The sequence below is a fragment of the Grus americana genome, chromosome Z (genome assembly GCF_028858705.1).
Source record: "Grus americana isolate bGruAme1 chromosome Z, bGruAme1.mat, whole genome shotgun sequence".
Classification (NCBI taxonomy): Eukaryota; Metazoa; Chordata; class Aves; order Gruiformes; family Gruidae; genus Grus; species Grus americana.
In genome coordinates, this window is record NC_072891.1 from 87,005,037 (window position 1) to 87,019,460 (window position 14,424).

The window sequence follows — 14,424 nt, forward strand, 5'->3', positions numbered from 1 at the left end:
GGGCTAAAAACAACTGGCTTGCAGGGGACAGAAAATTATTTATTAACATTAAAAAAAAACCCAAAACCAGCAACAAAAGCCTTTTTAAATTCTCGCTGTTGCTTTTATAATCACCGGTATTGCTTAGAGGTGGGCAGCGTGTCAGACCCCTTACACTGAATGAACCATCAACAGGAACAGCCTCTGTCTTCAGCTGCAGCCAGCGTCTCCCTGCGGGTACATGGGCACGTGCTGCACAGAGGCAGGAGCCGGAAAGCTCCCGCGGTTCCCCTCCGGAGACACAGGACAGACCCGTGCCATCAGCTGGGCACCTCCAGCCCTCTCCTCCCCGTCTGCAGGGGCGGTGGGCGGCCGCGGTGCCGCAGCAGCATCCCCCCGCTGCCGGCCACGTCCCGCTCTGCCCAGCGCAGCATCCTGCGCAGTGATTGATGCTCCGCGAGCTCTGCAAGCACAGCCAAGCCAGGAGTCCTGGGCAGGGATCCAGAGGAAATGACCACAAACCCCGGATTCCATCCCTCAGTGCTAAAACCCCCAACAGCGACACTTTTTGCCACGAACAGCGGCGTAACTTGAAAACCGCTCTCTGACCAGAGCACTCCCCTATCCCACGGGCAGCATTGCTCAGCTGCTGGAGCCCCAAACCCCGGCACTGTCCTGGGGTGAGGAAGGGACGGTTTCGGCATCGAGGCCTGGCTGGAAACCTCCTCCCCCCCCGCCTCGCCTTGCGGCCCCCTGGCATCGCCGCGCGCCGCTGCCGGCTGACGCGACTGATTGATTTGACTGAAGGTAGCCAAACTGTCACTCAGGAGGTGCCCCCTTGGTACCTCTTCTGGCTGGATCTACTTGAGGGTGGGATTGCCTGAGCCGCTCCTGTCAGGGATTTCAAAGGGAACAAGCGGCTGAATGCGGATCTGACAGCTCGGCCGCCGAATTAGGGCTATTTGCATGCTAATTTCCACCGTGCTTAACTCACTGGCAGACCTAGAGCGAGAAGCAGCCCCTGCATGTTTGGAACAATGCTTGACTGATCTAGCTGCGTTAACGAGCAAATTATGGTAATTTTGTTATTACAAATGCATAGAAATTTCCAAAGAGTGGAGCAATACAATATGTTTTCTCTCCTCCTCCTCACTCCTAAATACGGACCCTTTTGTTTATACACACTTCGCCTTGCTTACTTATGTTTAGATATGCACAGTGTCTCACCTCGATGGGAGGACGCAGAAATTGCGGCCGGAGCAGAGGGAGCCCGCAGCGCAGACGGGACCGGCTTTGCGAGGCACGGGACGCGGGGGGAGCGCAGCCTCAGCCGGTGTAAAGCAGCAGAGCCCCAGCGGTCGGGGGCCGGGAGTAACGGACCCCAGCTGAGGATCGGGTCTGTAAGAGGAAGGCAGGTTCGGGAACAGCACATCCAGAGGTTGCTGGCTTCCCAACATTTCACCTTCTTGCCCTCTCCAGCGTAATTTCTAAATCAATTTAATGAAATAATATCTGACAACATCATATTGAAAACAATATAAATTTTATCTATATTCTGTGCAAGCGTGGTAATTACATTCCTGAGCGGTGAACACCAAAACGCTTCTCCAGGCTTCCAAGATCCTGGCAGCCCCTCATTCAAAATGTACAGGAGCAGCGGATAGACACATACCATTTACTTAACTAACTGCTTCATTATTAATTAAGAGAATCATTTGTCAGTCGATCTGCAATCTGGTATTGCCCCAAGATATTTGTGATGGCACATCACTTGCTCCATCATACGTGATGGAACTTCTCCGGGATTTGTCTTCCGAGATTATAGAAGGGTGGGGAGGCAGCTTTGTGGAGCAGCCCTAGACTGGGGAAAAAACAGTAAATTTGCTTAACCAGAAAATGCCAAAAGTCAATACTTCTGTCCTTTGGCAGCAGGTCCCCCGGCTCTGGCAGTGGAAGCTGTGGGTGATTCTGCGTGCACCTGCCGGGGGGTGAAAGTGGTTTTGGGGTGCTCCAGGTGATGGCTGGGTTTGAGCTACGTGAGCTGCCAAGAGTGGCGATAGGGACATGAAAAAAGCAAGTGCCCACAATCCAGGCGGAGACAGACATCCCAGCCGTGTGAGCAGCACGAAGCAGGTGGAGCAGACGGCAAACGGACTCAGGAGTCACCTCCAGGCTCCAAGGAGGTAACCTGCAAACTTTCCACTTCACCAAAGATATGTTAAGGTTTATTCCTCATTGGATTTAGGTCCTTCTAGCACAAAGGGCTTGGTGCTCCTTTCACCTTCACTGGCCACAACAGCACCGCTGCCCAAGTAACAAAGCGGTTCCAGCTTTATGCTGTAAATTAGGGTCCCAGCCCTGCCACCGATGCCCTCTGTCATCCCACATACTGCAATTCGCCTTCTCTGCCCCTGTTTTTACGCGTTTTACCTCCCAGCTGCCTCGCTTTCAAATATTTACTGCTGCATGTCAACAAAGCGTTAACGCAAAACTTTGGCAAATGCAGAGCCAGAACAAATAACATAAACTCATGAAAATAAAGATGAATAAAGTCTTCAGGGCGGCGGGGAGGACACCAAACCCCACCAGCCCCCCACAGGGTTTATTCCGGAGCTCCCACATCCTACCTGCTGCCTCCCACCCGCTCTGCGACACGAGGGTCGCGGTCCTGCTCCCCTGCACCCCTCGCTGTGCAAGGGGCTTGCGGGACGGTGCTGTCCCTGGCAGGATCAGGCAGGGGCAACAGCCCCAGCAGGGAGAGGCCACTCAATCTCACTTCTCCCCCGCATTAGTACCTGCTAGCCACAAGGAAAAAAACGTGTTTGAAAACCACGTGTTTTGTTTCCCAACACCATCTCCTTCTGCTTTGCACGTTAGAACTAGCATCTTCTCCTAAATAAAAATTGCTAATGACACCATTGCTATTTTTTATGCTTTTCTTTTCAAAGCCCAGTTTTGAATGTCACTGTTTTCAGGTCCCTTTAGTCGGGTAATTGCACATAGACTTCATATAAAGGAAATTCATTTGTTCAGGGTCACTGCATGGTTTTTCATTAAAAACAAATTACCGGTGTTCAGAAAGGACATCTGGGTTTCGAGAGTCCCATTAATGACTATATTTTCAGCATCACTATTCCGGACAGTCTACCCTTTCCTGTCACCCGGCGCGCAGGGCCCTCCAGGAGAGGAGGGACGGGGTGAATGACGGTCCCGGGAGGGGAGAAGGGGTGGCGGGGTGGGGGCTCCGTCCCTGGAGAGGGAAAAGGGGGGACACAGAAACGGGGCAGCAGGGGCTGCTGCACCAGCACTTCTAACATGAGAATGGGAGTCGGTGTTTAAGCGAACGATCACGGCTACTTGAGCAAAGCCTCTTTCCAGCTCAGCCGCAGCACCATGAGCCTGATGGCGAGGGCAAGCAGACGCTGAAGCTGGACGCGGGCACGGTTTGCCCAAGACCCTGCCTGGCTCTCGCTGTCCCGGCCGTGGGAAGCGCCGTGAGCCCCCCTGCCCCAGCCCCGGCAGGGACCCAGACGGGACGCGGCTCCCGGGATGGTGGTCCTCAGAGCAGGCACGCAAGCTGCAGCTCCAGCACCGCTCCTTGTGTCTTCCCTCCGTCCCCTTGCCGATGGCCACTGTCTTCCCCACACGTGGGAGGACACAGACCTTCAGACACGTCTTGGGAGCAATCCCACGGACACGAGTGGTGATCCGTGGAGAGAGACCTGGCCCGGCGCTGGAAACAGGCTCGTGGTGTGTGCAGCCCCAGAGGAGCGGAAAAGACCCCAGGCAAGCCGTGCCGGTCCCCGTCGCCACGCCACCCCAGCCAGCAGTGCACCAGAGCCCAGGCGGGAGGAGCGGTGCTGGAGAGAAGGTCCAGCCTGCCAAAGGTGAGGCGAATACAGTAACGGTGTGCCACGCGTGACCAGCAGACTGTCGCTCTAGCAGCCGCGCTCCCTTTCAAACACCTCACCTCAAAAAAGGCTCTGGGTCACCCACATAGGTCTAAAATCCCTGCAAATATTGTATTTCCCAGTGATGTGCTCCCAACTAGCTGCTGCTACGCTCCTGAAGCCAAAACCTGCAAATGCAGGGTAAGGAGAGCAAAGAGAGCAGACGTTGCTAGCAGAAGGCAGCACCACCTCCATCAGAAGAGCCAAACAGCGCTGGGGCTGCCTCTTTGGAAAGGAGTAAGCAAAAGGGGTGGCACGAGGCTCCAGGCTGCAAGTACTGGATGGGATGGAGAAGATGTGGTTTGCTCCTGCCTGCTCTTCCCAGGAGACAAAGGGAAAGCTGCTGAGAAAACACTGCTCTGCGTTTCTGAAGCGACAGAACATTAGGGGCATGATCACGGTGTGAACAAATAACAATAATACCAAATGGAAACCAGGAGATAATTTCTGCATATAGCATCTCATTAACCTGTGGGGTTCTGTGCCCAGAGGTGGTACTGAGACCACGAATCTAGGAGGAATCAATAGTGGATTAAACCTCTAAATAGATAATGAGAACATACAGAGAGCTACATTAGACAAAATAAACATTTATAAGGGATATAAACTCTCTTGCTTCAAGGGATAAGCCACTAAACAATGAGAATTAAAGAGAAGCGTCCAGTTCGGGCAAGCTGCTCCAGCCGCGGGCAGGTGAGGGCAGCGGGCAGGCAGTGGCTGTTCCCAGGACACCGTGGCTCCCCACGACAGATGCCACACGATGCTGTTGATCACCTGCCTGCTCCCAACTCGTTCAGGAATATTCACCAACAGTCACCAATTTTATGCCAGGTCTGCCCGCCTTCTCCCTTTCATTCCCCGGTCTCCCGGAGGAGGAGACGAGCCGGACGGCCGGGCTCAGGGCACGGCCGGACAGGGGATGCTGAGCTGGGACCGGGAGCAGGCACAGCCGGGGCTGCAGCGGGGTGAGACCGTGGTTACAGGTGGGAGGAGGAACGTGGAGGGCGATTTGTCCCGGTCCCCATGTGGACATTAGGCACTGCCCCGTGACAGCGAGGGTGCCCGCACGGCTCCCCCCCAGCCTCCCAGGAGGATCGACGGCTCTGTGGTTAAACAGCAGCTGGGGTCTAGAGCAGGGCTGTCCCGTCTGCGCACCTGCGTGGGCTGCTGGCACCACTGACTTCCAGAGAGGGACCTGTTCCCCTGCTAACAGCTTATTGACTCCTTCTCTGCTCGCAGTTATCAGGCAGAAGCATACGAATTCCTGATTCTGCAGCACGTTTTCAGTGTGCCATAATCAAAACATGGAGTTATAGAATGATGGGGCATTACAGGATGGAAGGCACTTCAGCAGGTCTCTAGACCCTGCTTGGAGCAGGATCAGCAATGAGGCCAGACCAGGATGCTCAGGGCTTCATCCAACCTGGCCTTGAAAACCCTCAAGGACTGGGACTGCACAGCCTCTCTGAGTGACCTGTTCCTCCGCTGGACCCTCTTTGTGGGGGAAAAGTTTGAAGCTTTTCCTAATACCCAGTTTGCATCTTGCTTGTTTCAACTTACGCCCATTGCCTCTTTGTGTTAGGGGGCCCAAAACTGCGCTATCCCGTTGTGAGCCTATAAGTGCCAAGAGAGGGGGCAATCCCTGCCCTCCAGGATGCTGCTGGTCCTCCTCGCTGCCGGTGCGCACGCGGGCCGATGCTCCGCTCCCCGCCAGCCCGCATCCCCACAGCCCCTCCAGCAGTCAGCCAGTCCTCAGCCCGTCTTGTTGCAAAGTGTTCCCTTCCCTGGTGCAGGATTTTATGTTTGCCCGCGTTGGATTTACTCCTCCCAGCCTGCCTAGGTGCCTCCACGTGGCAGCCTGCCCTGGGGCACACTGACAGCACTCCTCGGTTTGGCATCATCCAAAAACCTGCCGAGGCGTGCTCGTTCCCGTTCGTGGATGAAGATGCTCACCGGGACAGACCCCTGGCTGTACGCTGCAGTGCCGCGCGTGCTACCAGCATCCAGCAACCACCACCTCCGGGCTTGACCACCCAGCCCGTTGCTTTCCCATCTATCTGCCCGTCCGTCCACACCGCAGCGTTTCACTTGTGCCCTGTGCTATCAGAGCACTGTGGTCTGCTGGAACTGCACCACCTCTCAGAGAGCTCCTCTCCAGTCACGTTTACGGGGCGACAGCCACCAAAAGGCAGGAGAAGTGTACAGGACCTGTGACGTGCAGAAGGAACGCGTTTACAGGAGCCTCAAGTGATGGCAGATCTGAGTTTGTAAAGCTCTGCACTGAGATCGAAGCCATGTGTTTGCTTGGTTGGTTCCTTCAGAGAAAAGTATTTGATTAATTTATTCTCTGGGCCACAGCAGACATTCATGAGCCGCATAAAAAAGGAAATTCCCTATTGATGCACAAGTCCCTGCCTTTGCAGGGAAGGAAGGACGAAGATCTGAGAGTGTGGACCGGGTGTTTTTGCCAGGCGTGGTGGTGCAGGGGGGAAGGCTCCTGGCTGCGTCCTTGCCTGCGGGAGAGGCAGGGATGGAGCCGGGGCTGGCAGGGGAAGAAGCATCTCCTGTTCAGATGAACAGTGGGGAGCCAGAGGAGAGATAACCACTGATAAGCAGCTGAATCCACACAGCTCCTGTTTCCACTTTCCAGCTTGGAGATGCCGGGGAGCTGGACGGTCTCCCCTGCCCCGCGGGCGTGCTGCAGACCCCGGCAGATGCAGGACAAACACCAGCAGCGCGGTGAGGGACACGTTTACTCACAGCAGCACAAGCGATGGCAGCAGCAACAAGCAGGCAACAAAGCACCGCCTATGTCTTATCATGTATACATTTCTCCCACGTCTCTAAGCACTTAACTCACACAATTACTTAATTACGAGCAGAAATTCATGGCTAACGATTAAAAATCTTATCGAGGAAGCACATTTCTAGCAGACGCTCCAAAAACTATGATGAGGCAGTGGCAGGTCGTGAAACGAATCCCTGAGACCTGGTACAACAGGCACGCGCCCCAGCTTGGGCACGGCGATTTGGCCATTTCAGAACAAGCGGGGATGTGCCGACGGCACCAGACCGGGTCTGTCACCTGCTTCTGGGTCAGCCCCTCGGGGACTGTGGTGCTTTTCCCAGCAAGGCTCTGAAACCGGTCCTGCAAAGGACAGGAGTCAAAGAAGGATTGAGAATGTATTTTGGATGCTAGTTAGCAAATTCTCACTTAAATGAGAAGGAGAACCTACAGGAATTGCAGCTGACCTTCACACTAGCTGGAGCAGAAGGTTGTTATTAAAGGAACCAGTGAGAGGAACAGTGCAGTTATTCAATATAATGGGTCACACCAGCCTATGTGTAGTTAAAAATAAAATCTATTACCTGGGAAAATCGGCTCAGACGACTCTACATCACCGAACCCTCACTGCGTCTCCTCCGGCTGAGCCCCGCCAAGCCCCACGTCCTGCAGTTTTGCCATCCCACCCCAGCAGCTGCTCCTGAACGGCCGGTAACTCCTGATGCATTGATTCCCACCACCGCAAAAAAGAAGGATGAGCAAGTATTTTCTTTATCTGGGGGAGGGACCGGGGCTCACAGCCGGATTTTCAGCAAAAAGTGTTCTGAAAGAAGGCAGTAGATTCCCACAAGGTTTCTAAAAGCCTCTAAATCTCCCTCTTCACCAGGAACGTTGTGTCCAGCGCACATGGGCTTTCAGATTGACGTTCCCCCTCAGCAGGGGGATGCGCCTGGAGCGAGGGGGGTCCCAGGAGGGAGGAGGGGACCAGCGGGGCAGGACATCTGCCCCACCGGGCACAGGCACGACGGACGGAGCCTGCCGCTCCCCACGCTTTCAGGTGTGATTACAGCTTGTGGTCGTGCTAAAGAGTTGATGCAAGTTCAGACCTTCGGCTGATGCGAGCAGTCGGCTGTGCCATCAGTCAGGCAGGCCTGTCTGCGGACGGAAGAAATACACCGACAACAGTGTCCGTATGCGTGTGTGTCCATGAGAAACGGCGTGAAACAAGGACCAAACCTCACACTCCTCTCAAACAGGACTTGCTTTCAGGTGTTCACTTTTTATTCTCACTTCTCAGAAACTGCATCTGATACCCACTCAGCAGCTCTGTCTGACGTCACATTTTATGAGTAAAAACTGTTTTCTACACAGCCTATGATCTAACTTCCATAGCCAGTTTGTAATTCTAATGAACACATAAAATGGCTGATTTCTTAACTCCTTAGCAATCTGGTAGAACCCAATTTGCTGAATATAATCAAGGCTGGTAACAAAGACTAACCCCGAAAGAGCTTGGAATCACCATCACCAACTCCCACTTTCCTATTATGGGTATTTTTTTCTAAATCACCACCTCCCGGGGCCATGTGATAAAATCCCACTTTGAGGGATTTTCCTCAGTAACTCACTGACCTTGCTGACTCCAAAGAGCTGGCTCAGATAACCTGAAGGTCTTGGAAAGCAACAGGGGGAAGAAAGAGAATCCCCAAGTTATCACCACTTTGCAGATCATATGATACTTAGGGGCCAGATTCAGGATTTTTAACGTAAGTACTGGGGCCTCAAAATACCACTTCCCCTCGGAGCCAGCGGTGCCTGTCACATCCAGACCAAAAGCAGCAGAGCTCGGGGACAAATCCCAGCAGTTCTTTCAAGCTGAAATAAATGTGCTGATTTCCAGCAGTATCTGACCTCCAGCGCCGGGGCAGGAGCGAGCCCAGCTCCGTCTCCCACCGCTGCGTCCCCACCACCGCTCGCTGCCAGCACCCCGACGTCGCCGTCCTACCATGGGTCGCGCGCAGATCCGCAGCCGACAGCGACGGAGGGTTGCACCGATGACGTTACGCGCCTGCGGACCCTGCTCTGCCCGCCCTGGGCGCCTGCACGCCCTCCGGTCCCACTGGCCACACAGGCAAGTGCTGGCCACCGGCCGGCTCATGCCACCCGAGGCTCCGAAAGGGGAATTACAGAAATAGAGCATCCTGAGGACAGCTCAGTGTCCCCCAGGAGTCAGCGGGATGGGCACAGTTTTGCACAGAGAAATGCTGCGGTCAGGACAAGTCCATCCCCCAAGGGCGGGCGACCTCACCACTGGGACAGCGCGGAGGGACACAGCGTCTTCGGAGAACACAGGCGGCTTAGAGCAAAGAGCAAAGAGCCTGGCACCGTCCAAAACGGAGCGATCCCCAGGCTCCACAGGAGGGGGGCTGGGGGCTCCTTCAGCATCCCCCTGCAAACGATTTGCTTTGGCAGTCTGCAGGCTGGATCACTCCCGCGCTGGGGGGGCTGCTCCTCCTTCAGCAGGGCCACCCCACACCTCCCCTTCCCCTTCCGCGCTGTGGCCTCTGCCTCGCGCTCGCCTCAGCATCCACAGAGTGCCGCGCTTTCCCCCTGAAATGCTGTCTTTTTCCTTCCTTCCCCTTCTGTTCCGCCCCCGTTTGAAGACTCACCAGGCACCATTCCTGTCAGCGCTGGAGCGGAGTAGCTGCCCTGTCCGGCGGGAGGGACGTGCGGCGGGTATCCTGGGAGGGTTGTGCTTGCCAGCTCGCGACCTGAGGAATCAAACCAACAAATCACCACGTGAGCATCGCGACGAGCGGACACGGTTTTACATCTCCCCGAGCGCACAGAACACAGCCATGCATTTGTCATCGCTGCTCTGCGAGGACCAGCGTGGGATTTCCAGTCTGGCAGGGAGGGGAGGCACAGTTTTGCTTTCTCTATAAACTGCCACAAAGCTCCGACGAAGTGAGAGACAAGAAGGGGAAGAGCAGAGCTCTGCAGGGAGAGGAACGTGCCCGCCTGAACTCTGGCTGCTCGCCCCTATTCCCACGTTCCTCCAAAGCTCAGATTTGTAAAGTCAGAAACAGCAAAATGTGAAATAACACTGATCTTAATGACACTTTCCCAGAAAACTCTCCAGAAAATCACAGTGCACAGGCTGACAGTTTGCAGAGATCTGAATACAATGCAGGACTTTGTTTTTACCTCTTATTAAACCCAGTTAAAAGAAAAAAAAGAACAAACACAAGACATTAAGATGTAAAGATAGTTTAAAATATAGTTTGCTGTGGTGCAGAAGAAGGGTCAGATTCATAGACACAGCCTGGTCAGGTGCTCTTTACTTAGACCACAGAAACATGTCTCTTTATTCAAGTACCCACAGCTCTTCCATGGAAATAACCCTGCAGAAAGCAGGCGGTGGGGTGTCCCCACCTCCCTCTGCCCCTGGACCAGGGGGCTGGGGTCCCGTCTCTCCCCCGCTCCGCAGGCACAGCTCCCAGCGCCGTCGGGGATATGTCGCTGCCCGCGGAGCGCAGAGGAGAGGTGCAGGCAGCGCAGCTCGCGCAGCGCTGCAGAAGCGACGTGCAGACCCTGCCCAGACCCTGCCTCCCCTCTGGGGATCCCGGGATAGCCGCAGGCTGCCGCAGCAGGAACCGGGGGAAATCGCTGTGTGCTGCGAGGAGAAAGGGATGCTCCCGTGATTCCACCAGCAAGGAGCCACCCCTCACAACAGGGAGAACCCTGGATCCCACCCGTGGTCTTCTCCTGCACTCCCACGGCATCCTCGGGCAGATCGCTTCTCCAGGGAAAAGTTGCCTTCAGAGCACTCTCGGGTGCACGGCAGCGTCTACCCTGGGACGCCACAGCCAGGTCTGCAGCTGGACACGGCGCTGCCTCCCCTCCCGGTGAGCATCACACGCACCGCTCGGCCACCGCTCTGCTACAGGGACCTGCCCGATCCGCTGCCCCGGCACGGGACCGCGCTGCTGCCGGCACGAGGAGCGAGGGGACCCTCTGGCCAAACCGCAGGCTCAGCGGCAGCGGCACAGACAGGCACGGAGCTCTGAGAAGCTGAGCGTGCACTTCAGGTCCGGGAAAGGGACCCCAGGGTGCAGGGAGCCCCGGGCATGAGGGATGCACCCCCGCTCCTCCCACCTCTGCACCGCACGGACCGCGTGGGCTGCAGCCGGCTCCCAGACGCTGTCGGCCCAAACCAGCCCGTGTGCCGGCAAAACCCACTGTGAGCGCTGGTCCCTTCACCAAAACGTGGCACGTCAGATCAACGAGGAAAGTGACGAGACTTTGTTGATTTTAGCACCACTGACAAGAAGAAACGCACAGATCCTCGTCTTCAAATCGTTTTCTGTAGGCATTTGATTTTATGATGGTGTTTTTTTCAAGTTTCTAGAGCTTGGAGACGTTGAAACTAAATGTTTTCCCATGAGCCAAAACCAGTTTTTAACTTTTTTGGTTGACAGATATTTTGAGCCACGATTTCATTTTGAACTGATCTAAAAATAAAATTTTAAAATCTTTCTTTTTTTGTTATCGTCAAAGAAATGAGACCTCATCTGATGAGACGAGAGACAGGAATGTAAGTTATTGCAAATTGCTGCTCACCACCCCCGGGTCATGGCCACGAAGGCCGCTTCCCCCACCGCCCCCGTCAGACGAAGGGGCCCGTGCCGAAACGCCTCGGCAGCGCCTGGCATGCAGGCATCGCTGCAATGATCTCTCAGCACATGCCCCACTTTCCTCAGCGCTCTGCATCCACAAATCGGGATGCGCGCCGTTCCTCTCAGGCCCTTCCTACAGAATATTTATGGTGCATCCACATCCTGAAAGAATTTAAGGTTCAAAACAATTGATTAATTTGCTCTCGGGTTCTAGGGGGAAGCCAGATCCCTTACGGAAGGGCCTCAAGAATTCTCATTATTCAATGCAAGCAGAAAATGGCTCTTTTAGATTAAAACGTTCTCCCCCTGTCACTGCCCTGCTTCCTTCTCTCCTGCACAAAATTAAACTCCGACGATGCCAGCTCTGCAGCCTGGGGAAGGCAGAAGTATCTGCAATCTACTTAAATCTGGCTGCAGAAACAAAGTTCACTCCCGGCGCTGGCAGGAAGCACCGTCCCTTGACTAAGGCCGTCCCTAACGCAGAAAAGCATCTCCCAGCCTGACCTCCGTGCTGGTCCCACCGCCCAGGAGTCCTCCGGTGACCAAGGAAGGGCCACCACCGCTCCTCCCCTCCTCGGCGGCGTAGTGTCACCACGGAACAGCTCGGCAGCTCGGCCCCCAAAGGTGCCCAGGTCTGTGGGCCAACAGGCGAGCTTCCCCTCCTGGCCATTGCGTCCCACGTCCAAATTAAAAGTTCTGGCATCTGCCAACAAGTGTTTATAGCAGGGTCACTGCAGACGGGCCTCAGGGAGGTGGCCAAGGGGGGCTGGCAAAAGCCATGGGCACAGCTGCAAGTGCTGCAACCCCACCTTGTCCTCTCAATCGCAACTGATGTCCTTTCCCACCAAAAAAAAGGAGTGGAGCATCCCTGTCCTGCACGAGATTTTCCTCCAATATTGGCAAGTTTCAATTGCACTGAAATGATTTATTTCAGTGAAACATTAATAACCCTGGCACAAAGAGAGGATAAGAAGCAGCCTCCACCCCAGGGTCTTCCTACCCTACACGAGCAAAGCAGCCAAGAGGAAGCGAACATCTGCATTTTAGCAGCGGCCACAGAGACATGGAGACCGATGTCCTTCAAGACACACTTATTCCTAAGTACTTTCAGTCTGGGGTTTTTTAAGGGTATTTTATATGCCCCAAGTTGGAGACAGGGAACGGGTGTCTGTGGGCAGAGCTGCCTCCCTCCCTGCCTCGCTGGGCTGGCGTCACGCAGGACAGAGCAGCTCAGCTGCCAGCTCCATCCTACGGAGAACCTCAACCGGAGCAGAGCTGAGCAGGATTTTTTCCAAGAACTTCTGCCAGCACTATGAGGCCACTGCCTAAAGCTTCAGGTACTCAAATGCGCTGCCGAGATTTGCCTGGAGTGGCCCCCCCTTGGAGAGGCCAGCAGCCCCAGCAGCACGGTACCTTCAGCAGTATCTGCTGGCCTGCAGCCGGCATGTCTCCATGACGGAGGGAGCAGACAGCAGGTCCTGTGCCCTCCAGCCTGGAGAAGGGGACCCTGCCTTCTCCTTCGCCCTGCCACCTTCTCCAGGCCACCTCGCTGACCTCCTGCATTGCTGCAGAGCATCTCCAAGGCGTGCACCAGCACGACGGCTTGGACCCATCGCTCTTCCAGCACCCAAAGGAGAAGTGTCTTAGGGGAGGGGCTCTAGGCAACCTGTGCGAGGGGGGCTGAGTTCAAAACGCACACGATACACCATGCTTGTGTTACTGAAGGCGGAAGAGGTCCATGTTCCTCAAGCCAGATGTGGTGAGACTGGCAGTGTCCTTCACAGGATGGGAAGCACGTCCTTTCCCCCATCACGGACGGGTCCTGATGCAGCTCTGTCTCCTCCATAGGTGACCTTGCCACAAATGCTCCCCACCACACCAGTGGAGTGAAGCTCCATCCCTTCACCTTCAGCAGCACTTGCAATACCCCAGGCCCAGGCTGCTGAGGCCAGCAGGTGAGGATATGGAGCCTTCAGCTGGAGTCAACATATTCTGGAGGCTCAGGAGAGCGTCCAGCAGCCAGGTGTGATGCACAGGAACTGGGCTGCCACCGCATGAGTGTGGCATGCTGCTGATGCCACATCCTATTTCTACAAGCCGCAGACCAAAGTGCTACCCTCCACCAAGACTGCAGCTAAGCCACAGACCGGTTTGAAATAGGTTGATGGAGATAGGATAAAAACAGTAATAACATCAGAAATGGGGTTTGGACAAAAAAATGTCAGTACAGGATTACTGCGCTCCACAACCCTTGCCACAGCATCACACAGATACAGGCAACTAACCCCTCTTCGGAAAGCAAAGATGCAGAGCAGAAGAGACCTGAGGTCACGATGACTGCCGAAGAGGAGCTCGTTTTCAGTTTTAAGTACTACTACAGATGAGCTGCTTTCCCTCTCCGAGTCTCAGCCTTTTCGTTTCCCCAATGGAGAAAAAAAGTTCACCACTCGTTCAGTGAGCTGCTGCGAGTCTGATGGATTGGAAGTGCTGCAGCATGCTGAACAATGAGACGTTTCAAACACTTTTCCCACCCAGGTGTGCTACAACAAGGACAGACTGGCCAAGCAGCCCCTCGGGCAGGCAGGTAGCGGCGTGTGGATAAAGCATTGCCTTGTGACGGCGCGGAGCCGCGCAGGAGGGGACGGCACCGGCACAGGCATGGGCGCGGGCATGGGCACCACGCTTCCCCGCGGGAGCTCACAGCCAGCCACGCCGCAGGGCCAGGGCTGCCCCGGGGGTCTGAGCAGCCGAAGCACTTTGCACCACAGTTCCTCTGCAGGTGCTGAAATACCGCAAGGTTTGCAACACCCAGTTCTGCTCTGAGGAAAGCACTCAGCCTGGAGTCCCAGCGCTCTCCAAAGCCCCAACAAGCCTGTGTGCAGCCACCGCCGCTCTCAGGGAGCTGCCCGTGCCGCTGGGATCGCGCTCTCCTACGGGGCTTCCCAGTGCCGGACCAGCACGGCAGAGCTCCCGCGCCTGCTGCACGCTGCAGGGCACCTGCGTGGAGGGGCTGCCTGCAAACATCCGACTG

At 55.4% G+C, this 14,424-nt stretch overlaps 1 protein-coding gene across 4 annotated transcripts in view; it reads right to left on the reverse strand.

Annotated features, from left to right (window-relative positions):
• PAX5 (paired box 5) overlaps positions 1–14,424 on the reverse strand; it is a 142,305-nt gene that overhangs the window by 28,581 nt on the left and 99,300 nt on the right. For all 4 annotated transcript variants that reach the window (XM_054809635.1, XM_054809633.1, XM_054809632.1 and 1 more), the window contains one exon: positions 9,384–9,485. In XM_054809635.1, the coding sequence (XP_054665610.1) occupies positions 9,384–9,485 (102 nt within the window). The remainder of the gene's footprint in view (positions 1–9,383; positions 9,486–14,424) is intronic.